We start from the raw sequence: 25,822 nt of genomic DNA, 5'->3' as shown, positions 1-25,822 counted from the left end.
CATTCTGCTTCAGTACGATGCAGACTACCAGTGATATGCAAGTTGACGGCTATTTTATTAAAGATTCTTTTTTTTATTTCAATGAATATCATCCGCGTCTTCTTCTAAGCACTCTCTCCTTCACACTCACAGTCTTTATTTCCACGGTTGGAAAACAAATTTATGTCCATTAGCTATAAGCTAATGATAGAGAGTAAGATCATATGTTTTGGGCAGATCTTACAGTGTTCTCTGTGACATTTGCTCTGTCATCTAATAGCGGGATGCATGAAACTCAAATATTTTCTTTCAACTTAAAGCATAAAAATTAGCCGAAAGACAGAATTTATCTCAAAACACTCTTAAGTAGAGGTACCACTGTACAAAGACTCAAAATAATACAACCCTTATACAAAAAAGGCATTTTGTGTTTCCACACACCTGGCTATAGAGTGTTTTTTTTGCTGTGCAGTACGACATCAAAAAGCATTTCACATTAACGCCCAAGGGGTGGCTGAGTCAAGAAAAAAGCCTTGTTATTAATGTAATTCCCAGCTACCTACGCCCACTTTTACTCTCTGTCATCACCTGGGGTGAGATGTTATGACTGTAGGAGAGGGGAGGAAAGTACAGTAGTATATATATATATATATATATACACACACACATATATATATATACACACACACATATATATATATACATAAAGTATATATATACATACAGTATATATATACATATATATATCTATATATATATTTATATACATATATATATACATATATATAAACATTCAGTATATATATACATATATATATGAATATATACATATATATATACATATATATATACATATATACATACATATATATATATATGAATATATATATGAATATACACATATATATATATATATATATATATATATATATATATATATATATATATATACATATACATATATATATATATACATGTATATATATACATATATATGAATACTACAGTGGGACTACTGATATGCTGGTGGGGGTCATGATCACGAACAGTGGTTTTTAAAGCAAATATTCGTTAAAAACAAGTCAGAAGTTTTATTTAACAAGTATATTTAATATTTTTGGCCAGTATAACATTACACACAGTTTTAACAGTAACCCTGTATTTGAATATAGGAAAATAAAACACTGCACTTTAAATTAAGGGATTCTTTGGTCTGCAACCCAAAACACTGAAAGAGCCATATTGGACCAAAAATACAAAAAAAAAATCTGTCTGGAGCCGCAAAAAATGAAAAGTCTTATAATTAAGGCAACACATGACGTAAGTGTGTATATTAGCTATAATAACCTACAATCAAAATGACTATGGCTGAAGCAAATCTTCGTTGACTGAAATGTTATATTTATTCTACACTTTTTTACAACTTTATAAACCATTGGTAAATCAGAGGCTACCCAGAAGTGATGGGATAACTCCTGGAAATTACTGGCTTTTAATGGCCAAAGGTATAGATGTGTGTGTCCAAGTTAAAGGAAACAACAGACTGTCTTCTTTTAATAGATTTATTACAACCTTTTGCAGGCTAGGTAATGTTAGCTGTGGTTTGGAACAACATGGCACACAAACAACTATCTGAAATGCAGCCAATATTACATACTGATAATGTGTCATGAGACATGCAAACTAAATTATATACAAAGATGATAAAAGTAAATGGTATAAACTGAGCTCAAATATACCTAAAAATGAGGCATAATGATGCAATATGTACATACAGCTAGCCTAATTAGCATGTTAGCATTGATTAGCTTGCAATCATACACTGACCAAATATGCCTGATTAGCACTCCAACAAGTCAATAACATCAACAAAGCTTACATTTGCACATTCACGCACAGCATGACACTTTTGGTAGACAAAATGAGACAAAGAAGGAGTGGAAGATTTTACATGTAAACAAATTGTTATGTCACAGTCCACACTATGGTAAGTTCAAGAACCGCAGAAATTCTTTCTTTCTTTCTTTAGATTATTTCGAACATGGACATACTTACAGTATAATACATCACACAGTTTCATATAATTTCACTTTACATCATGTCCGAAAAGGAGTAGGAAGAAGCAAAGCTTATTTAATCCTACCCCTTTCCAACTTCAGAGTGTTTACAAATATATAGAATCATTTACTGACCTTTTAGTAATAAAGTAACATCTGTGAATTAGTATACACAACAGTTTTGTAATATGTAATCAATTAATTCAGTCATTATTAACATACTGTGATGCAGAATATCTTATTTTCAATAAGGTTGAAAGTATTTCTCATAATTCTTCTTCTTTGTACTTTGTAAGCACTATTAATTTGTACAACCTCTTAAACTGGATCATATCATTGTTTAACTTCTTTACTTAATCCATTCCAGAATTTAATTCCATATACTGATATGCTAAAGATTTTAAGTGTTGTAAGTGCATACAAATATTTTAAATTAGATTTTCCTCTAAGGTTATATTCCTCCTCTTTAGTTGAGAAGAATTGTTGTACATTCTTTGGTAGCAGGTTATAATTTGCTTTGTACATCATTTTAGCTGTTTGCAATTTTACCTAATTACCGAACTTTAATATTTTTGATTCAATAAATAAAGGGTTTGTATGTTCTCTATATCCAACATTATGTATTATTGTAATTGATCTTTTTTGTAACAGAGTTAACAAATGTAGCGCACATTTGTAGTTATTTCGCCATATTTCTGCACAATAAGTCAGATGTGGTAACACTAGCGAGCAGTATAGAATATGAAGTGAGTTTTGGCCCAGGACCTATTTTGCTTTATTCATTATTGAAATGCTTTTGTTAGTAGGAGAAAACGATGTTCACCAAATACACTCAGTGAAGCACATACACAAACTTATTAAACAGTAGGCTTTCTAACAATTGGGAAGGGTTGTGTCATGGTTGTCCTCAAACAAAAAACATAATATAACAAAAAAAATATTTCCCCTATATCTTTTTCCATTTTCAATCCTTTTTTAAAAAATGCTCCAGGGAGCCACTCGGGTGCAGCTCCAGAGCCACGGGTTGCTGACCACCGCACTAGGGGTACACATACTATAGTTTGAGAATCACTGATCTAGAAGACAAGGTTCAGTTACTGTTCAAGGGTGTGTGCTCTTATAATTTCAGGATGGTTCTAATCCTACCATAATAGGCAGTGTACTCCACTAATTATCTAATTATGAGAATTTAGCAACCGTACAGTAAATCCTACAAATGTACAAGTCATGTACTGCCAAGATTTAAAGACTTATTGAGTATGTTTAAGTTTTCTGTTAATTAAAGGAAGAGAGAAGATATATATTTTTTTATAATCCCAATAAAAAAGTGCAGTATTTAACTGACGATCTAATTGTGTGTGTGTTTGTGTGATTCATTACCTCAGACTCATTGCAGCAGAACACATCAGAGAATCGGTAGAAGTCAGGATCCAAGTCAGGGATAGCTGGTGCAGGGTTGAATATGGTTTTAACTACAACAAGAAAAACAGGCAATTTCACTGACAATATTAACTTGTAAAATGATATCTACTGTCAATACAGTAGCAACAGTTTGGACTGTCTCACTCATGGCTGCACTGTGCCAAGATCCCATGACAACTACAGACTTCCAGAGAGACATCAGCTTGTCAAAAGAGAAGAAAAAAAATATTGTATGGTGGACTTTCTATAACCGAACACAAAATGTTGGCATTTTTTTAAAGAAAAAATAATGACTTTTTAGTGTCAAAACAAAAACAGTTAGAACCACCGCCACACATTAAGTCATACCAGATGTCAGCGCCCTTCAAACATCAAAGGATTAACCCAAGGCGTGTCAGGCGGTTTGCGTTTTCTTTGTCTTTTTTTTTTAAAAGACTTAAACTTAATAACAGAACAATATCTTTTTTGTGGACTAGACCTGCCAGGATGTAGTCTGGGTTGTTGTCAAACTGCACCTAATTATTTGTCTATCATGGCTGTCATGGTTTTTCAGCTTTGACTTTTTGTCATTTTGTTGACCTGTGTTTGTCTTTTTTTATTTATTTTTTTCGTTTTCCAGTTCTGCATTTAAGATAAGTTCCTGTCAGTCACTACTTCCTGTCATGTTATGATTTCACCTATGTCCTGTCATGGTCCAATCAGCTCTCCACTTCCACACCCATCCAGGTGTGTCTTCCAGTCTATTTTGTTTGTGTGTATTGTATTTAGTTTGCTAGTTTGGATAGTTCGCAATAATAAATGATAATTGGGTTGTACTTGTATAGCGCTTTTCTACCTTCAATGTACTCAAAGCGCTTTGACACTACTTCGACATTTACCCATTCACACACACATTCACACACTGATGGAGGGAGCTGCCATGCAAGGCGTTAAAAAGCACCCATCAGGAGCAAGGGTGAAGTGTCTTGTTCAGGACACAACGGACATGACGAGGTTGGTACTAGGTGAGCATTGAACCAGGGACCCTCGGGTTGCGCACGGCCACTGTACCACTGCGCCACACCGTCCCTAGTAATACATGCCCAGTTTAACCCACTTCCCCTCCTCCTGCACAATTGATATAGCTGGGCCAAGGTACTGCATCATTGCATAAACACACACATGCAAGTGTACTATGTAGCTAAGTCTTTCAATTACTGACGTGATTGCTCCTTGCAAATTCTTAACAGTAAAAAAATATAATTGAGATCAAATATGGTGCTAGCGTGTGTATAATGTAGATGCATGGGATTATGGGTATTTTTACTGTTGTGTTCATGTTGTCTTACAGTGCGGATGTTCTCCCGAAATGTGTTTTCCATTCTTGTATGGTGTGGGTTCACAGTGTGGCGCATATTAGAAAGAGTGTTAAAGTTGTTTATATCACAACCCTCAGTGTACCGTGTATGGCTGTTGACAACTATGTCTTGCAGTGGTGAGCGTGCGTCTGCAGGATCCACATACAATGTGTAACTGGACTGGTAAGCAGTTTGTGCATGTTGTAGAGGGCGTTTAAGGCAGCCCTTTCATTGCACTCCCTTATTATTGTTGTTTGGATGAATATCATCAGATATTCGCGAGAATAGATATTTTGAGAAGACGGGAACCTCCGGAAAATATGGGAGGGTTGGCAAGTGTAATGCTTTTATTTATAAATGGTTGATTTATGTAGGCTAGTAAGGTACCTTACTAGCCTACATAAATCAACCATTTATAAATACACGTCAGTAGGCTAAATTAACGTCTTCAACATAAGTGTAATACTGTCAAGCGGCATTCATGTAAAACTTGCGGGCCGCGTTAAATTTTCTTATTATATAGCACAAAGCAAAAAAAACAACAACTCTGTATGCCGTGTTATTTCATTATAAATTTCAAAAGAGTTTTGCGGCTCCCATTATTTTTTGTTTATTTTGTGAAACGGGTCAAAATGGCTCTTTGAGTGGTAAAGGTTGCCGACCCCTGTATTAGGTGCATGCAGTTGGTGACATTTTTCTACAATAATGAAATTCATTTGTTCCTTTCCAAACTCTACTATCAAGGTCTAAAACTACCTAACTAATTAAAATTTATGTGGTACAAAGCATCATAAGCTACTGCTGGGGATTCTGATTGCTGGCAAAGCTCAAGTGGATAAGCTTCTATAAAAATGCACCTTTTAAACGATTAAATTAGCATTTACTTGGAAAAAAAAAAAGAAAATACTGGAAACTGGCTGATGGAAACAGCCTCATATCCCGTTGCTGTAACCCTTGTATTTCCAAGATGTTGTGTGTGTGTGTGGACTCAAAATAAGGTCTTTAACCCTATAAATGTGTGTCAATGTGTGGGTGATGAGATGCGTTGTGACCTTTTCTATGTGTGTATATGTTTGAGAGCACAATTTGTCAGGAATAATCCTTTGAACATGTTGCACATCACAGTTTGATGCAAATTTATGAGCAGCAGGCAATAATGCATCTAATATCATGATTTCTGTGTACGTGTGAGGATAAGCCCAGCTTGGCAAAGCGATTAATTCTGATACTGCTGTATACAAAATAAAGCCTCATGCAAGTATGCGCGCATGTGTATTAGTGATATGTATATTCAAGAAGGGTGATCTCAAAGTCAGTTCTGTAAAAGTGTGTGTGCGTGTATTTGCGTGGGCATGTAAGAGAGCAGCTGCGTGGGTTTGAGCTGGGCTATAGCCACCTGGCGCTTTGAGGTAGATGTTGGGTAAAAGTGGAAATAATGTCTGCCATTTCAACACACACACTCACATTGTTAGTTTACGAGCCAACATCTTGTCACTTTATATCACGGGAGCTGTCCCTCGATAACAGACTAATACTCTGAAATGTTTTCTCAGGTGAATATTGTATGAAGATTAGTGAACTGTTAAATTATTGGGCTGTTACACAACTAGTAACTTTGCTCTAGTCCTGTCAGAAATGTGTTTAACCCCAGTTGAGCAACTCCACCCAGCATTTTAGAGCCATTTTATGCAAATCCAACTTTTCTTACCTATTGGTACCTTTTGTAGTGTATTTGGAATCTGCATCAGTCCAGAAAATTTGAAAGCAAACCATGGAGGCATTGCGGAGATATAAAACAATCTTGCCTTTCATCAAACTTTTACCAAAGGAGCCGCTTGGAATTTACCCCATTTGTGACGTCCCACTGTTGACGTCCGTGGATTATACTGTACATATATGGTAAAAACAGGCCACGTAAGTAAGACATCCCACAAAACAGGATAGCTTTGTGGCAACCAATTGTCTCTGCGAATGCATCTTTGCTAAGCCTATCACCGGGCTAAGTTCATCTTTCTTTGGCCAGTCATGCAAGCGGGTCCTTCTTTCCAAACGATTAACAAATTGTCCCGCTCCATATTTTGGCTGCCCAATCACAACCTCAATGCAAATTTTTTTGGCTCGCCCCTTTAGAGCGATTATTTGTAAATTGAGCTGTATGCACTTCTTGTTGCGGTGGGACAGGCAAAGTCCCAAACAAAATGAAAATAGCCAAAGACGTACCAATTTATAGGATTGGAGACAAACACCAATTTGCAAATCATCAACCTGTTTGTTTCTTCCACAAGTTTTTAAAATCATTGAAAGACTGTTCAATAACAGATTGGAGAGTTTCATAAACAAATATAGAATACTCACTGAGCTGTAGAACTAATATTTCAACTTCGATGGCTTCAATCAAATAATAGAGGAAATTACCAATGCAATAGATGGTACACAACGCGCAGCAGTAGTGTTTATGAATCTAACTAAAGCATTTGACACAATTCATCACAATATTTTAATAAACAAAATATAACGGTATGGCATCAAAGGGTTGGTCTTAAACTGGATTACAAAATACTTAACCAACAGGAAACAATACATAAAGCTAGGCGAACAAACATCTACAACACTAAATATGTTCCGTGGCATACCACAGGGACCAATACTGGGAACATTATTGTTCAATCTTTATATAAATGACATTTTTAAAGTTACAAAAGACTTAAAGTTAGTAATATTCGCGGACGATAGGACAGCGTTTTGTTCAGGAAAGAACACAGACGCTAATACAAATAATAACAGAATAAATTTACAAATTAAAAATATGGTTTGACAAAAACAGACTATACTTAAACCTCTGTAAAACTAAAAAGAAAATGTATTCAATAGCTGTAAAAGGGAAAGTCAAACACAAATACAAATTGATAGAATAGAAATTGAAAGAGTAAATGAAACAACATTTCTAGGTATAATGATTGATGATAAAATGAAGTGGAAATCTCATATATAAAATATACAACATAAGGTGGCAAGAAATTAATAAAGCAAAATATGCATTGGAACAAAAATCACACCATATTCTCTACTGCTGGCTAGTGTTACCATTTCTGAGTTATTGTGCAGAAATATGGGGAAATAACTACAAAACATGGATGGATATATATGTATATATGGATATAGAGAACATACAAACCCAGTATTTATTATATCAAAAATACTGAAATGCGACGGCATAGTGAATTTTCAAACAGCTAAAATTATGCACAAAGTTAACTATATCCTGCAACCCAAGAGTGTACAACAAATCTTTTCAACAAAGGAGAAGAAATATAACTTTAGAGAAAAATGTAATTTAAAACATTTGTTTGCATGTACAACACTTAAGACCTTTGGTATATCAGCATGTGGAATTCAATTGTGGAATGAATTAAGCAAAGAAATCAAAGAACATACTAATATGATCCAATTCAAGAACCCCTTTAAACTTTAAGTGTTTACAAAGTACAATTAAGAAGAACCATGATAAACATTCTGAATTTACTGAGAATCTTCTCTACTGTATCTCTCCATATAAAATACAACTTACTTCATTAATTATTATCTATTTATTGTTCAATTTGATTACTTATGGAGTATATTGTGAATACATTGAGAACAGGAAATTAATGTTTTTGCTATGTATAGGAAAAGGGGTTGGATCAATAAATAAACTCTGCTTCTTATCCTTATCGAACATGTTGAAAAGAGAAACTGGAAATAGTGATGTACCATGTTGTATGCATGCTTGTTCAGAGTAAACTCAAACTCAACTCAACTCAAACACATTTCAGGCTTTAGGCCTAATAGTAATTTCACTATTAATAATATCTTAAGTTATTATGTTGTGATCCGAAACAATATTGCCAATGCATAGTTGTCTGTTTTCTATAATTATGCATATGGATAAAGACCCTTTTTTTGGATGTATTGTCTGGTTATTAGTAGGCGCGTAAGCACTGTCCGTTGCTCTATCCGACATCTTTGCGCGAAAAACATTTTTGTCATTGTTGCTTGTTTTAAAATGAACTATTTATTTAATATTTATGGGTCAAATCCAGTTAAAACTACTTTTGTATCAAACATGCTTGTGCTGTGTATCATAACTGATTTTATTGAAAAAATGAGAACTGAAGTCATGAAAATCGATTATTTTCTTAGCCCCTCCACAAATCAGTCAAGCCCCTCCTAAGCGCCGGGACAGAAAACAATCTTGCAGCCTTCCCTGTTGATAGGTGACCAAATAAAAACACAATGTATCATGTTTAACCACTGAAAAAATTAATTGAGCTACTTTGAGCAGATTGCTGCACAAAATGTTCAAGTGAAATAATAGTTGTAGATACCTTGTTGATTTTTGTGACTATAGTTCTGTTATTTGCTTAAAATCATGTAGGGAACCAAGAATGATGTTAAAAATGTACTTTCTGCTATCTGTTCCTGTATCTGCCATCTGTGCCGTGATCACAGTGTTTGCGTCAAGCGTGATATTTCCAGTGCTGATGGCAAATAAATGGGCCGGCCTGGTGCTCATAAAGTAAACATGCAATAAGTCTCTAATAGACTGCTGTAGATGGCAGCTAATGAAAAATACAGGAAATTTAAGAGATCTGCATACTTCACATTGATGTCAGTCTCAGGTTGCACTCATCCTTTGCGCAAGCGTCACAGAAACCAACGGATGCATGTAAACAGCTGCTTGCACAGATGTTGCAATATTGGATACTCACAAATTGAGTCATATCTGGTCGGTAAGTGTGTGTGTCTTGACTGGATTGTCTGCATGGGTCAAGGACTAATAGAAGTGCTGGACAAATAATGGCAAGAAAAATACTTCTAGAGTAAAACAAAGACACAGCTACTTGTTGCTCATTTAAAGAGGTCATGTTATGATTTTGTTTCTAAATTTAGTAACAGTGTTTTTTTTGGTCAAAATTGTGCATAGATTATGATTTACAGAGCGTTTTCCAGCTGCCTTCTGACCGTCTCTTCAGGATGCGCCCTTTTGTGGGCGGTCTTATTTACATGCCTCCATTTTGTCTTTGTCTTCACTCCATGATTAATTTTGTAGTTGTTAGCGCTTCCATGGCGACTCTACTGATAATAAGTTCGAACAATATGACACTTTGCATTAGAAGTGGCAACTGCGGAGAATGCATGCACGTACGAGACAGTCTGCCCCACAACAAGACGATAACGAAAAAGAAGGAACTTATTGACCAAAGTGTCAGACTACAATGGCGAACTCGCTCAAAGCACTTTGGTGTGAAAAACCTCACAGGACATAGCAAATTCCAAACGGCTTGTTTAGGGTTAGTATGAAGGAAGGCAATATTGTTTTATAAATATCTTTACAATGCCTCCACTGTTTGATTTCATATTTTCGAGACTTATGCAAATCCCAGATGCAGAAAAACAGGTGGCAATGGGTGAACAAAAGTTGTTTTTGCAGTATATGTCCCCTTTAAAAAAACAGCGAATGGGAATACAGAGCGGTATAGGAAATTGACTATAATACACAAACACATGCACTCGCATATACACGCACACACACACACACACACACACACACACACACACACACACACACGCACGCACCTGCACACGCACACACACACACCCACACACGAGTCATCAACGCATGTGAGAGGGTTTTAAGTGGCTCAAATTACATATGTTGGTCAGAAATACAAGCTTGGCCTTACTCTGAGGAAAAATTTCCATATTTCCAAATATCAAACTTTCGCTGTACTAATACTGTTATAATTGCAGATATGTTAATAAAGTCCATTGACATGTGAAAATTGGCATCTACAGACGACTAACATTGGTGTAATATGAACGTTCAACCCAACGTCATCCCTGCCAAACCCATTAACACCTATTCTTTCCAGAGAATTCCATTTACGCAATGCCTTGGTGCCACAACGTCGAGGTGGCATCCTTCGCTCCCCTCGTCTCTGTCCTGCCACATGGTCTGTCCAATCTTGTGGCATGTTAAAGGAGGGGGATGATGGCATTCGCGGAGGCCATCTGGGCATCCCATCTGCAACACAGTTATGGCTGCAATTCCTTTTGTTCTGGCAGCGCGCCGCGATTGATTACCAGTAGAATACCCTGATGAGAGGCTCCCAGGACGTATTAATGACGCTGAGGGCGTCTAATAATAGGACGCTATTAAAGATGACGAATTCTGTAACCTGGTCACCACAAGAAGGAGGAAGGATGAAATGTGGGTCTAATTCTACTGACGACAACAACAGCCCGGTGAGACTGACGTGTGTAATTGTACATGTCGAGAATGGCTGAAAACACATCAGAGCAGATTTACATGTTCATTTGTCCACTCGGCTATCACATTGATTTACAACAGATAGGCAAATAAGTAGAGGAGTACATGGGGGAACATAATTACCTTAATAGGACAAAGGTACCAACCACTAAAACCATGTTTCCTAACAGGCAGTATCGTTAATGTATACATACACTAAATGTATTGTATTATTAATTCAGTATTAATTACACATTTAAGATTACTTAAGTTAAATATGATTATAAGTATCCTGTATATCATGTTTTCCTTCACTTTAGAGTATAATGTAGGGATTATCTGATTCACGTACCATTATCATCAGTGGATAATAGATATTAATTAAGTAAATTAGTATGTTGGCTTCAATTTCAGTATGCTTGTATTACTGGATAAAACACAGCAGAACTATCATCCACACACTATTTATAATGAGCAAAATTATAAACGCAGCACTTTTGTTTTAGTTCCTTACACTATTTACACAAAATACCTATTCCTCCCAAATATTGTTCACAAATCGGTCTAAATATATGTTAGTGAGCACATCTTCTTTGCTAAAATAATCCATCCCACCTCCCAGGTGTGACATATCAAGATGCTGATTAAACAGCGTGATTATTGCAGCCTTAGGCTGCCCACAATAAAAGGCCACACTGAAATGTGCAGTGCTTTATTGGGTGTCTGGGGGGGTCAGAAAAGCAGTGAGTATCTGGTGTGACCACCATTTTCCTCACGCAGTGCAACACATCTCCTTTGCATAGAGTTGATCAGGTTATTGATTGTGGCCTGTGGAAAGTTGGTCCACTCCTCTTCAATGGCTGTGGGAAGTTGCTGGATATTGGCAGGAACTGTAACACGCTGATTCCCAGCATCCCAAACATGCTCAATGGGTGACATGTCCAGTGAGTATGCTGGCCATGCAAGAACTAAGATGTTTACAGCTCCCGGGAAGTGTGTACAGATTCTTGTAACATGGGGCCGTGCATTGTTATGCTGCAACATGAGGCGGTGGTCTTGGGTGAATGGCACAACATTGGGCTTCAGGATCTCAACACGGTATCTCTGTGCATTGAAAAATCCCATCAATAAAATGCACTTGCGTTCGTTGTCCATAACATATATCTGCTCATACCATAACCCCAAACCCTCTTTGGGCCACTCGATTCACAACGTTGACATCAGCCAACCGTTTTCCCACATGGCGCTCTCTGTCATCTGCCCAGTACAGTGAAGACCAGGATTCCTCCGTGAAGAGAACACATCTCCAATGTGCCACACACCATCAAATGTGAGCATTTGCCCACTTAAGTCAGTTACGATGACAAACTGCAGTCAGGTCGAGACCCTAAGGAGGACGATGAGCATGCAGATGAGCTTCCCTGAGATGGTTTCTCACAGTTTGTGAGTAAATTATTTGGTTTTGCAAACCACTTGTTGCAGCAGCTGTCAGGATGGCTGGTCTCAGATGATAATGGAGGTGCACCTCCCGGATGTGGAGGTCCTGGGCTGGTGTTGTTACAGGTGGTCTGCAGTTGTGAGGCCGGTTGGATGTACTGCCAAATGCTCTGAATCACATTTCGAGACGACTTTTGGAAGATAAATTAACATTCAATTTAAGGACAACAGCTCCCGTCAACATTCCAGCAGTCAGCATGCCAACTGCACGCTCCCTCAAAACTTGCAACATCTGTGGCATTGTGCTGTGTGATAAAACTGCACATTTCAGAGTGGCCTTTTAAATTAAGTTAAAGTACCAATGATTGTCACACACACACTAGGTGTGGTGAAATTTGTCCTGTGCATTTGACCCATCCCCTTGATCACCCCCTGGGAAGCGAGGGGAGCAGTGGGAAGCAGCGGTGCCATGCCCGGTAATCATTTATGGTGATTTACCCCCAACCCCAACCCTTGATGCTGAGTGACAAGCAGGGAGGCAATGGGTCCCATTTTTATAGTCTTTGGTATGACCCGGCCGGGGTCTGAACTCACTACCTACCTTAAATGTGGACAGCCTAAGGCAGTGGTTCTCAAATAGGGGTACGCGTACCCCTGGGGGTACTTGAAGGTATGCCAAGGGGTACGTGAAATTAAAAAAAATATATTCTAAAAATAGCAACAGTTAAAAAGTCCTTTATAAATAAATTTATCAAATAATACTTCAACAAAATATGAATGTAAGTTCATAAACTGTGAAAAAAAAATACAACAATGCAATATTCAGTGTTGACAGCTAGATTTTTTGTGGACATGTTCCATAAATATTGATGTTAAAGATTTATTTTTTTGTGAAAAAAAGTATAGAATTAAGTTCATGAATCCAGATGGATATCTATTACAATCCCCAAAGAGGGCACCTTAAGTTGATGATTACTTCTGTGTAGAAATCTTCATTCATAATTGAATCACTTGTTTATTTTTCAACAAGTTTCCAGTTATTTTTATATCTTTTTTTCCCCGAATAGTTCAAGAAAGACCACTACAAATGAGCAATATTTTGCACTGTTACACAATTTAATAAATCAGAAACTGATGACATAGTGCTGTATTTTACTTCTTCATCTCTTTTTTTCAACCAAAAATGCTTTGCTCTGATTAGAGGGTACTTGAGTTAAAAAAATGTTCACAGGGGGTACATCACTGAAAAAAGGTTGAGAACCACTGGCCTAAGGCACACTAGTGCAATAATCATCATTTAAGAAATGCTCACTAACACAGTTTTAGACAGTTTTGTGAACAATATTTAAGAGGAATAGGTATTTTGTTTATATAGTAAAAGTTTTAGATCTTTGAGTCCAACTCATGAAAAATGGAAGCAAAAACAAACGTGTTTCATTTATACTTGTGTTCAGTGGTAATACCACTTAAAAATGAGCTTTTTCTATTGATATGCAACTTCAGTGGTTTCTTAGCTTAGAATCCCTTAACTTAAGAATCAGAATGTGAGTGTTTTAAGATAAGAGCTTGGGTAATTGTTATGATTTAAGTTGCAAACAATTTTGTCAATTTCAGTTACAAACTTCCCCACAATTAGTTAGTGTAACAAATGTGACTGGAAACCCCATTAGATCCGCCTAAAACATCCTGTCTTAGTTGCTGGCATTAGCTTATAGCTAGAGATCAACATACCTTGGTTTTCCAACCATGGGAAGGAAGTGAGTATAAAGGAAAGTTCCTAAAAGAAGAAGCGGATGATATTCATTGAAATCATCAAAAACATCTGCGTGTCGCAAACTTGGCAAAGCAATGGGAGTGTACCATTACTAGTCTGCAGTATAATGAAGGACAATGAGTCTAACGCCAGCCAAGAATGTTAAAATAATATCTAATAACATCCATGAAAATATGGAAAAGCTGCTGATGGTGTGTGTGACAGAGAAGCATCTGAAATTAGTTCACTCTCCAAGGTACATTACATTACTTCATAAAACTAGAGCAGTAATTTATGTTTATGCAATATTTGTTGTCTTCAGGTTTTTCTTTTTAAAAGGCATGTTACATGTTTAAATTATGCTTTTTGGGGGTGGAGAGTAAACACCAACTGAATTCATTTCAATGGAAGACGTTGATTTGAGATACAACCCTTTTGAGTTAAGAGCTCCGTCATAGAACCAATGTAAGTCGAAATACTACTGCATATGCATCTTTGAACACTCTTATCAAATTAGCATCAATCTTTTTTTTTTTTTTAACCAACCCACTGAAATCTAAGTGTGAAGCACCATTGAGGAACTGTTATAACTACATGTTAGGGTTAGGGATAGGAAAATCAGATCACAAATAATGAAAAATCAGCAGTGTTGGGACTAACGCGTTACAACAGCGTTATTTTCGGCGGTAACTCGTAGTCTAACGCGCTATTTTTTGTATTCGGTAACTTAGTTACTGTTACGACATGATGCGTTACTGCGTTATTTTACGTTATTTTTTATGTCGTGTCGGCTAGAAACAGAAGATCTGAGTGTGTTTTTTTTGGAGTGCGGCAGTCTGGTCCTTCTGATTTTTCTTGTGTCACAGGCGGGAGAAGAGAGAAGCGCGCTGTGTGTGGGTGTGGGCAGGGTAGGGTGGTGGGGGCGTGGCGTGTCTGTAATTACTAACAGGACATCATGGCGGAGCCGGAGTCCAGTTTCTTAACATGGGGATATTCTCACTACTTTTATTTTGTCGAGCACAAAGAAAAGAACATTTTAGTTATACGTAAGTTAAATGTGTCTTGGATCAAAGATCCCATCTACTGCCCAAAACAGCAATTCAAATCCGCTGAAACAGCTACAAAAGCAACAGGCTTCAATGAAGCTAGTAAAGACAGACACAGACTCCGATGCCACTTCACCTCCACTTAAGGATTTTAAAGGGGAACATTATCACCAGACCTATGTAAGCGTCAAAATATACTTTGATGTTGCAGAAAAAAAGACCATATATTTTTAAACCGATTTCCTAAACTAAATGGGTGAATTTTGGCGAATGAAACGCCTTTCTATTATTCGCTCTCAGAGCGATGTTGTCACAACGTGACGTCACCTAGGTAGTCAGTCCGCCATTTTCTCAAAAACATTACAAACATCGAGTCTAATCAGCTGTGTTATTTTCCGTTTTTTCGACTGTTTTCCGTACCTTGGAGACATCATGCCTCTTCGGTGTGTTGTCGGAGGGTGTAACAACACGATCAGGGACGGATTCAAGTTGACTTACGTGGCGTGTGCTTCGATTAGCACGGCATGCTAATTGATGGTAACATGCTATTTAGGCTAGCTGTATGTACATTTGTAGCTATATTTACATCCAGCCTTTCTTTCCACCCACATCTAATGCCAAACAAACACTTACCAATCGACATATTTAAGTTGCTCCAGTGTCACAAGATGCGAAAGTCCCGATCGTTTGGTCTGCACATTTTACCGGCGATGCTAAGGCACACATGGCACAGAGATGTATGGACATCCTGCAACTCTATCGAAGGCGATCGCCGAATAGCGTCAATAGCTATTCGCTCAATAGCTTTAGTTTCTTCTTCAATTTAGTTTTCGCTATCTGCCTCCATACTCCAACCATCCGTTTCAATACATGCGTAATCTGTTGAATCGCTTAAGCCGCTGAAATCCGGGTCTGAATCCGAGCTAATGTCGCTATAACTTGTTGTGCTATCCGCCATGTTGGCATCACTAAATGACGTCACAGGAAAATGGACGATGGATTTAAAGATAGCGAAAATCAGGCACTTAAAGCCTTTTTTCGGGATAGTCCATGATGGGTAACATTTTGAAAAAAACGTCGAAAAATAAAATAAGCCACTGGGAACTGATTTTTATTGGTTTTAACCCTTCTGAAATTGTGATAATGTTCCCCTTTAATGGAGGCACTGCTAGCCAGGACAATATGGATTGAGCCATTGCAGCGTATGTGATAGAAGACACACAGGCTATTTCTACAGCGGGTTCACCCGAGTTCAGGCAGCTAATTAGCACGATGCCGGTGTCAAACAGAAAACGGCACGGACAACATTTTCCACATACCTGGACACAGCGGACATGAGTACATAAACATGGAAAGCGAGCTAAAGAAAAAACTCCAAACTCTGCCTCTGCTCATCATTCATAATTGTAGGTACAGACACTCTGTCAATTCTCTTATATACTCTTTCATTCTAGACTTTTAGAGTGTTTGATTATCACATCACTCTAAATGCATATACCATAAAGTTCACAAACATCAAGAGGGATGCTAGTGGGCCAGGCCAATCTTTCCTTATCTCTAAACTAAAACGGGGGAAATGCGTAGAATGTTCTGGGCATCAAGTACAGTGTTAATCGCCTAAAGACATGATTTTATTTCCGAATTCCTTAAGAGAAAAAAATACCTGATTAGGTGTGTGCATATAGTGACATGACATATAATCATGTCATGTGTGCCTTTTTTGGGTGAAGCCAGGTTTACAGCTATGTTATTATTATGCTGTTTGTTAATTATGTATCTTATGTTGCAGCTATTCAAAATAGTTTTGTTAATTTGTTCTGGCCTGAAATAAATTGGCCCTTTGAAACATATCTTTGTCTCTGTGTTGTATGTAGACCAAATGGCTTAGCAGAGTTCATTGATGCAAATGCATGTCAAGTTGATCAACGGATTCTATTATTCTCCGGTGCAATAACAACACTGAAATGAAGGAAAAAGGGGCATTAATGGGAGCTTCAAAAAAGAAGAAATAAAGAAGTAACTACATAGTTACTTTTCACAGTAACGCATTTCTTTATGGTGTAAGTAACAGAGTTACTTTTAAAATAATGTAAGTAGTAACTGTAACTGGTTACTGGTTTTTAGTAATTAACCCAACACTGAGGATCAGTGTGTACAGGTCCATTGAAGTGTATTTAGGCCACAAGTCAACAGAGTCTTTTAATGAGATACAATGTTTGAGTTAATCTCATACATGACAGGAGTGTTTTAGTACCACATCCGGATATCCATTGTTTTTTCTCGCTGTAAAACAGGCTATAGAGTACGTCCACTGACCTTTGTTCTCTTGAGCCATGCGCAAAGCCTGCACAGATGTTTGGGGGGAGATCTCTAACTGGCAAACCAGTACTTTCGTACGACTGACAGCTGGAAGAGCCTCCTGCAGCTTCTCCACACTTAGCAGCATGTTGGCACCGGCCACAATCACAATGGCATTCTGACCTGTTTGTGGACAACCACAGGGATCATGAAAATGACAATTAGCCACCTAAATCTTCAGTGTAAGTGATGACTGTAATTTAATCAGATGGCTGAAAAAAATGGATATATTAAAAACTGCATTTAGTGTGTATTCAACAGTAGGCCATTTGTGTCATGCTGGACTAAGGTGCGATACCCCTCATAATGCTCTAATTTCCTATATTAACCCAATTATTCTGTCTTTGTGGCTATATTTGGAGTTCTATTTGGTGTATTTTTGATAATTTATTTTGTGCAAGTTGGTTGTCATTAGTTTTTTGGAAAAGGTGTGATTGCATTAATTAAATAAATCATACAGAGTGAGCAAGCTTGCTGTGGATTTGCATTTTTGATCATCTTTAGTGTTTGACTTTTTTTTATGAATTGTGTTGGTTATCATTAAGAACCTGTAAAGAGTGACTGATGTGCCAATGCAGGGAATTGTGCCGAACTCTAGCCTGCCTTTTCCAGTTGTGGCAAAGGAAGAACTGTGCTATGCCTGAGCACGGATCAGTGCGCTCACCCGAGTCAAATATGCAAGACTTTAGATGTGAAGTGGGTCCACATGGTACGATTGGCCTAGTGTGAGTATGCGTTTAACCTCAAACAGGATGTTTGCGACCCCAAAAAAGGGACAAGCGGTAGAAAATGGATGGATGGAGGTTTAAGACCAAATCCCTAAAAAGAATAACTCTGCATTAAAATAAGGGTTTTGTATAGTAATCTGTCAGATACTCACACTGTCATAACCTCCTGATGACAATGGAAAGAAGGCATTGTCTTTAAATGGGGCAAGAGGAGTTGAACAGTACAAGCAAAACCTGGACCAGTACTTTTGGACCAAATAAGACTGCCCCGTTTAGTGCAATGGACAGGAAATCACGGCAGCCTCTTCTCATCTGAGCAGGCTTCATCAGTTCATGATCACAGACTAAGACAGAGCAGCACTAGCTTGAAGGCTTGGTGCAGGATCCAAAGTATTCGTCCTCTACAAGTAGGGACATTCCTCGACAAAGAGGGTTCCACTTTATGTGGTACAAAACGATAGATACAATAAAGTGAGACCTCTGCCAACACAGCAGTCACGAGGAATGCTAAAGCGGGTGACTCCATCCTAACTGACTCACTTTAATGTATCTTCTTAACAACTGTGATTTTGTACCACAATGGAGCGAAACCATTTTTGTTTGGGCACCTCCCCTGTGGTAGAGCATATATACTTTGGATCCTGCACCAGGCCCTCAAACTAGAGCTGTCCAATCTAAGTCTGTGAGCATAGCATGGGTAAGAAGCACAATATCCCACTTAACCTTGTTGTGCAAATACCCTCTGGATCTTTCAAAAAAATGTAAATCCCTGTTTTACTGCGCCCAACCTCGGCAGTCATTACGCGTCGCAAAAGGCCTTATTTGCTAAATTACACAATTCTACCACGCTCAAATACAGAAAGCCTTCTTTGCAATCAGTCAATCATGGCGGTGTGAATGTATGAGACAAAATCATATGACAGCCACATTTTAGCACGGATTACAAGTAAGATTGCACTTTAAGTCTAAATGACTCACAGAGTCACTAGGTTCTCAGTTGAGGGGTATAGACTAGATTCAAAAGTCTGTACCTGCATCGTTGACAATAATGGAGGCAACTCCTGTGGCTGCATCAGGGGTCTGTTCAACAAAGCCTGAAAAAGCAAGACAAGATAAGATCAAGGTTTACCCTACATGTAATTGAGCGTGGCACAGAGCCATGGCAATATGAAAGCCGCCACACCTTTAAAATGACACCTTAAAAATCATTATTTTACATGAAATAACATGAATTAATATATTATATGAATGGATATCAATAGCTTATTATTTCCAAATTTTTGACTCGTGATGCATTGAAAATTAAGCCACAGAAAAACGATGATCAACAGTAAGCAAGACGCACGTGACTGTCTGGAGACTCAGGTCCTTCAACTGCGACACTCGCACAGCCCTACTTTGCCTTCCAGCCAGACCAATACTTGTCCTGACTTGTTGACTTCCAGTACCCGCCTTGTTGTATCTGACATGCCAGAGGCTGTTTGCTTTGGGGACTTGCTGGGGATATGGGTATACTGCAGTGGCGACTGCAAGACAGCTTCCCCTAAAATATCCCCCCCAAAAAGTGGTCAAATATGTACTTTTGTGTTGATTATTGGATGATCTGTCTGAGGTTGAATCCCTTTTTGGTTGACAGCAAAATGAGCAAATAAAATACTGCCATAGTATTTTTCGATTTTCATTCTGTTGTTCTTGTTGACATGGAGAATTTTCTAATCTTTTAAGTGATATTTTCTCTGTAACATCAAAAGCAAATTATGTGAGTATGTCATATTGACCACGCCCTGAATTGCCCCAACCACCACAAGTATATTGGCAAGTTGGGGTAAACCCTGTAATATGTTCATTCATAATTTTCATGGCAGGTTTATTTTAACAGATGAAGACTGAATATCAACAAAATATCAAGGAAAACAACAAAGTCAAAAATTAATTCACATTTGATTGAGTCAAGTACTTGAAACCCTACCAACCTGTGAGAATTCCGACCTCACAGATGAGGTATTGCCCATGCATTAAAGTAGGGAAATAAGTATTTGTGTATTTATTTAATTAAAATGTGGCTTAGTCTTTGGTAGAAAAACTCTTGTTGGAAAACTTAGAGTACTGAACTGTACTGAACTGTGCAATCTACTAATAAAAGCTTAAATCAATCAAAGAGGTGAGACATTTCTTACAGTCGGTCACCAGGGTTACACACACCTTGGGAGGGATTCTGGTCCACTCCTCTTCACAGATACTCACCACATCCGAAAGGTTTTCAGGCTGTTGCTTGGCAACTCAAAGTTTGAGCTCTCGCCACTGATGTTCTATGGAATTAAAGTCCAGAGACTGGCAAAGCCACTCCAGGTATCTTAATGTGCTTCTTCTTTAGCCACTCCTTTGTTGCCAAGACCTCATGTTTTTCTTGATGATTGGGGTCCTGGCCCCATTTAGATCATTAACTGGCTACCTTTGTGTAATTCTGGGCTGATCATTCACTGCTTTATGATTATTTTATTAACCCTCAAGATGAGATTTTGCGTTGTGCTCCAAAGCGAAGGCAATTTTATTATCTTGTATGTCTTCCATTTTTGAATTGTCGAGCCAACAGTGGTCTCTTTCCCACTAAATTTCTTGCTTGGAGCAGCAAAACCAGTCTGACAGGGTCAGAATTCTTATTTGCTGGTACAAGGGGCGTAACGCTACTGAATCTTCAAGGTTCAGTATGGACCTTAGTATTAAGGCCACAGTTTGGTAAAGTAAGAAAACAAAATGCAAAACAAAACGGCTTAAATTTTGTGTTCATCCATCTATCCATCCATCCATCCATTTCTCACCGCATCAGTGGGCTTACGGGACATTCGGTTCGGTACAGCATTAATTTGATACGAATACAAAACAAATACAAAACACACGTACTTGTCACACATGCTTGTTACATTGAACACTAATCTAACTAAAAAGTGTACCCTCTCATGTAACTTTGGAAAACCAAATTTTTCATCTGATGGCAAGAAAACCCTGTCTTACCAGTGTGCACGGTATTGTCCTTGAAATTCTGGATATAATTGTCTCCGAAGAAGTCTTTCCCGACCTAGAATAGACAGAAGACAAAACGATTACAAAAAGGAAGGTGTCAAGCAGGGTCAGACTTGGTTAGCGGCAACGTTTGAAAAGTGTACACCTAAACCTCAGTTGGGTTGGATTTTCGTGTGCCCTGCCAGCTTACTGGCATGGTGCCGCCGCCGAAAATGAGCAAAAACGAAAACACAAAAGCCAACAGAAGCACACACGCGCAAACACACGACCAGATGCGCCAAGCCTCGAAGACACGATTACCCCGCCTTTACGCCTCTTCATGCGCACCTCGCTTCATTTTCTTTTCTTCCGTCCACATCTGTTTCTACTTTGGGTTGTGGAAGGGGTCCCCACCTTGGCCTGGGGCACCTACTTCGAACCCACGCTTTCCAAAAAACATGCCAAAATACGGGTACTTGTAGCTGTGTCTGATGGTGGGTTGGGCTGGTATTGGCTGCTTGGCCCCGTTCTCTTTGAAGAATGGCCTTCCGTCTTGGATGTTTTTGACAAGCCAGGATGTCTATTTTTGGGTTCTCCCCATGCCCGGAGAGATCCTCCTGCACTGGGTTGTTATCGATCGGGCCTCTTTGTTCTGACAGAGGTGGGGCTCCGGTGCTTTAGTGCTTGGGTTGAAAGGCCACTCTGTGCTTACTGATCGGAGACTTGGGGTTGTGTCGTATGGGAATAAGCTTGTTTGAAGGCGTGCAAGTGTGGGTGGTGTATGCATCCAGTATGGTATTGATCAAAAGAAAATGAAACATGGAGAGTTTATGTGGGGAAATTAAGTTTTTGGAGTTGCTAAAAAGTTGTTGGAGTAGAAAGAATAGCATGCAATGTAAGATGCAGAGCCGCCAAAGGTTGGATATGCAATATTTTTTTATTTACGTACACAAATATGTACAAAAATTCAGTCGAAGACATGCACAAAATAGTTGCAGTATATACAACAAAATCAGTATTGTATTGTATAATTCTCGTTATAGTACTGTGGAAAAGTTATAGGCCTATCTTAGATTCGTTCCTTTAGCAATGCTATAATGTCATATATAACAAGAAAGTTTCCGGTGATCTGTTGGCAAAAGTAGACCATAGGTTCGCTGGCTACTTCCTGGTTCATGAAAGATGACGAGCAGATGGGTGTTACCATAAAGATTTGAGTGTTACACCGTTCCACTGATGCCATAGAGATGGAATTTAGAGCAGTCACTATATATTTTTTCATAATCCTGTCAAGTGCATCTGTCTTACTGTTTTTCTCTTGTCAACATGACTAAAATGACATAGTGGCGACCTAAAACCTTTGCAGTACATACCTTAGCAACCATGGCCGTTTTAGCCCCCAGTCTTGCAGCCTGTATGCATTGGTTGGCCCCTTTTCCTCCAAAGCCAATGAAGAAATTGTGACCATGGATGGTTTCCCCTTCCTTAGGTAGCCTTGATGCCTGGCTGAGAGTGAAAACAATATTGTATCAATTTTGATTGCACATGACTTAATGTATTATTACAATCTTATTTACCCTTGTTTTGTTGATAAAACGTCCAGTGAGCTTTTCATATGCTAGTGTCCAAATTTACCAAACAATGCAACAACTAAACGGTGAGTAGATTTCAGACATAACACTGGCAGCACCAGTAATAGCTGACTCAGCACAGCGGGTTTAAGTAGTCGTCCTGCTCAAATGTTTATTCTGCCACAGGTGGCTGACCTCAGGAAGAGCCATCTATCCCCCTCCAATCAAAGAGCGAATGGAAGGTGAGTAATACGGGCAAGAGAGAGCAACTGCATCATCTTGTGCGTCAAGACGTTGTGGTTTGGCCTTTGGCCCTCACTGCCAAAAGAGTCAAACGACCAGCGGTTGGTAAAAATGTTGTCATTAACTTGTTGTTGGTGAACTTTCTTTAAGACGGTTGTGTTAAACAGGTGTGCCTATTACAATAAATTTACTCAATCCCAGTGTTTCCAGTAAATGAGACAGTGAGAACACTAGCAGTTGCTATAAACACTGCTGCTGCTGCATGAAAACAAACAGTTAGAAGAGGATGTGATGGGCAGCGAGGCCACAATGTAGCAGGAGGAAAATGGAACAAAGGCTAAACATTTATGCATACATCCTTTTCTGCTCCTGTTTTTTACCAATATGGAACAGGAACTGAAAAATATGTACGCAAAGTCACTGCATTGAATCGTAATGTGCGCTGTATGACAGAGTAATAACCTACAGAGATCAGTTAGTTAAGATCAGCAAACTGAAAGATAGATAGATGGATAGATAGATAGATAGATAGATAGATAGATAGATAGATAGATAGATAGATAGATAGATAGATAGATAGATAGATAGATAGATAGATAGATAGATAGATAGATAGATAGATAGATAGATAGATAGATAGATAGATAGATAGATAGATAGATAGATAGATAGATAGATAGATAGAGTTCCTTCAGGAACATTTTAATTTTCAGCACAATCCCATTCAAGATCAGACACACATTAAAGGGAGACAAAACAGGATTGCTGTTCTGTCTCCCGCCAACCTCTTGTATAAGAACACATCGGCAGTGACTTGAATGGCGGAAGCTGGATTGGTACCAGGAAACCTCAAGTTTCTGGACGACTGCGCCACCATCTAAGCCACGGTGCCCCATGACTTAAGGCCAACCATAGCTCAGGACTATTACAGGTTCTGGCCGAAGTACTGTAGTTAACGCGTTTAGTCAAGTGGTTGAAACTGGATTCTTAAGTGAATACTTTGTGCTTGTCAACCTCACCCAACCTCCAGTGGCCCCTCAGTAAATTGAGTTTGCAACCCCTGGCGTAAAGGCTTCAACCAACATTAATCAGAATATTCAATTTAAGTGATGGATTAAGCATAGTTATATTAAACAAAGTACTCAAACTTCAATGTCTATCAAACTGCAACATTAGAACATTTTGACATGTCATTGGAATAGCAGTACCAGTATAATTACCCCTAAATAAATCCAAATCTATAGAATAAGCAGCATTGCAACAACTAAACATATACTGTGATAGAATGACAAATCCACCAACATACTTTGGCTCCCGCACGTATGCCAGCCCCCTTTGCATACCGCTATCGGTAGCCAGAGGAGCCTGTTCAGTGCTAGATTGCTTCAGCACAAGTGCAGGACCAATAGACTCAAAAACTCTTTTGTCCCACACGCCATCAGACTGTAAAACTCCTCTCTGGGGGAGAGGGGAGGGGTTTACTATGATGACAGGGGATGCAAAACAATAACAATTACCCCCATTATTTACTTTTTAAATTCCATCTAAATTCTGTACACTGGTGCTGGAATTTAAATTTTCCTGAGGGAACTCTCCTGAAGGAATCAATAAAGTACTAACTATTTATCTATTTAAATATATTGTACACGCACACAAACATACATGCATGAATACACACGCCTATACATACAGTACATATACAGTATACGCATACATACATAAGTAAGAACACACACACACGCACGCACGCACGCACACACACACACACACACACACACACACACACACACACACACACACACACACACACACACACACACACACACACTGGTATTATCATTTGGAATGGGGACCAAGTTTTTCATCATCACTTGTGGGGACCACCCTTTCTACAGGTCGTGGAGGCATAACAAAAAAAAAGGTAAAATGGCCACTCCCCAGTTAGCTCTTACACGTCTTTAAATCTCTGGATTGATGAAGTAATGTGCTGATCATTCTTACTGGGGATCCTGGGGGAAAAGTGTTAATATGGTTCATGGGGACCAAATTTAAATAATTGTGCATAATTCACAAAAATTTGGACATGACTATTGAGGACCATTTAAAAAAAAATACAAGTTTTAATTAAATACGACATGATTACTTAGGCATCTTCAAAATGGATCTGACTTATTTTCTTTAGGGGATCCTTTTTTTTTTGTCCCCATACCGTCAGAGGTTCTCTAAAGGTGACTGTGTAAACAGAGCGATGTCCCCATTAAGTATTGCCAGAACACAACACATACACACACACACACACACACACACACACACACACACACACACACACACACACACACACACACACACACACACACACACACACACACACACACACACACGATACATACATGCGCATTCACTGTATAAACGTACATACATACTGTACATACACTTACCGGTCACACTCATGCATACAATCACACCTCATCAAACATATATAACATTGTCCCTCCCACCCTCTGGAGGAAACCAGGTTGAAACACACCACACTTCTAAAGCCTAACTGATTTTAACATAACAATGTCGAATGTTAATCAAGTCCGCTTCTCTTTCTCTCCTC

General features: G+C 38.4%; 1 protein-coding gene and 1 long non-coding RNA gene across 6 annotated transcripts in view; both read right to left on the bottom strand.

The window, feature by feature from the left end:
* Window positions 1-25,822, bottom strand: part of LOC133550215 (ribokinase-like) — a 70,121-nt gene that overhangs the window by 25,640 nt on the left and 18,659 nt on the right. For 4 of the 5 annotated variants that reach the window (XM_061896364.1, XM_061896366.1, XM_061896365.1 and 1 more), the window contains 5 exons: window positions 22,780-22,912; window positions 21,419-21,482; window positions 19,438-19,500; window positions 17,637-17,801; window positions 3,417-3,508 (listed from right to left, as the gene is read on the bottom strand). In XM_061896364.1, the coding sequence (XP_061752348.1) occupies window positions 3,417-3,508; window positions 17,637-17,801; window positions 19,438-19,500; window positions 21,419-21,482; window positions 22,780-22,912 (517 nt within the window). The remainder of the gene's footprint in view (window positions 1-3,416; window positions 3,509-17,636; window positions 17,802-19,437; window positions 19,501-21,418; window positions 21,483-22,779; window positions 22,913-25,822) is intronic. The other variant, XM_061896367.1, reaches the window with a different exon arrangement.
* LOC133548834 (uncharacterized) lies at window positions 11,809-12,869 on the bottom strand. The gene is made up of 3 exons (XR_009805987.1): window positions 12,555-12,869; window positions 12,259-12,471; window positions 11,809-12,188 (listed from the first exon to the last, which is right to left on the bottom strand). It is a non-coding gene; the product is annotated as an uncharacterized LOC133548834 (long non-coding RNA).

This window comes from Nerophis ophidion, linkage group LG03 (genome assembly GCF_033978795.1).
Source record: "Nerophis ophidion isolate RoL-2023_Sa linkage group LG03, RoL_Noph_v1.0, whole genome shotgun sequence".
Lineage (NCBI taxonomy): Eukaryota > Metazoa > Chordata > Actinopteri > Syngnathiformes > Syngnathidae > Nerophis > Nerophis ophidion.
The sequence above is the reverse complement of the archived record's forward strand: the minus strand, read 5'-3'. Positions and strand labels throughout refer to the sequence as shown.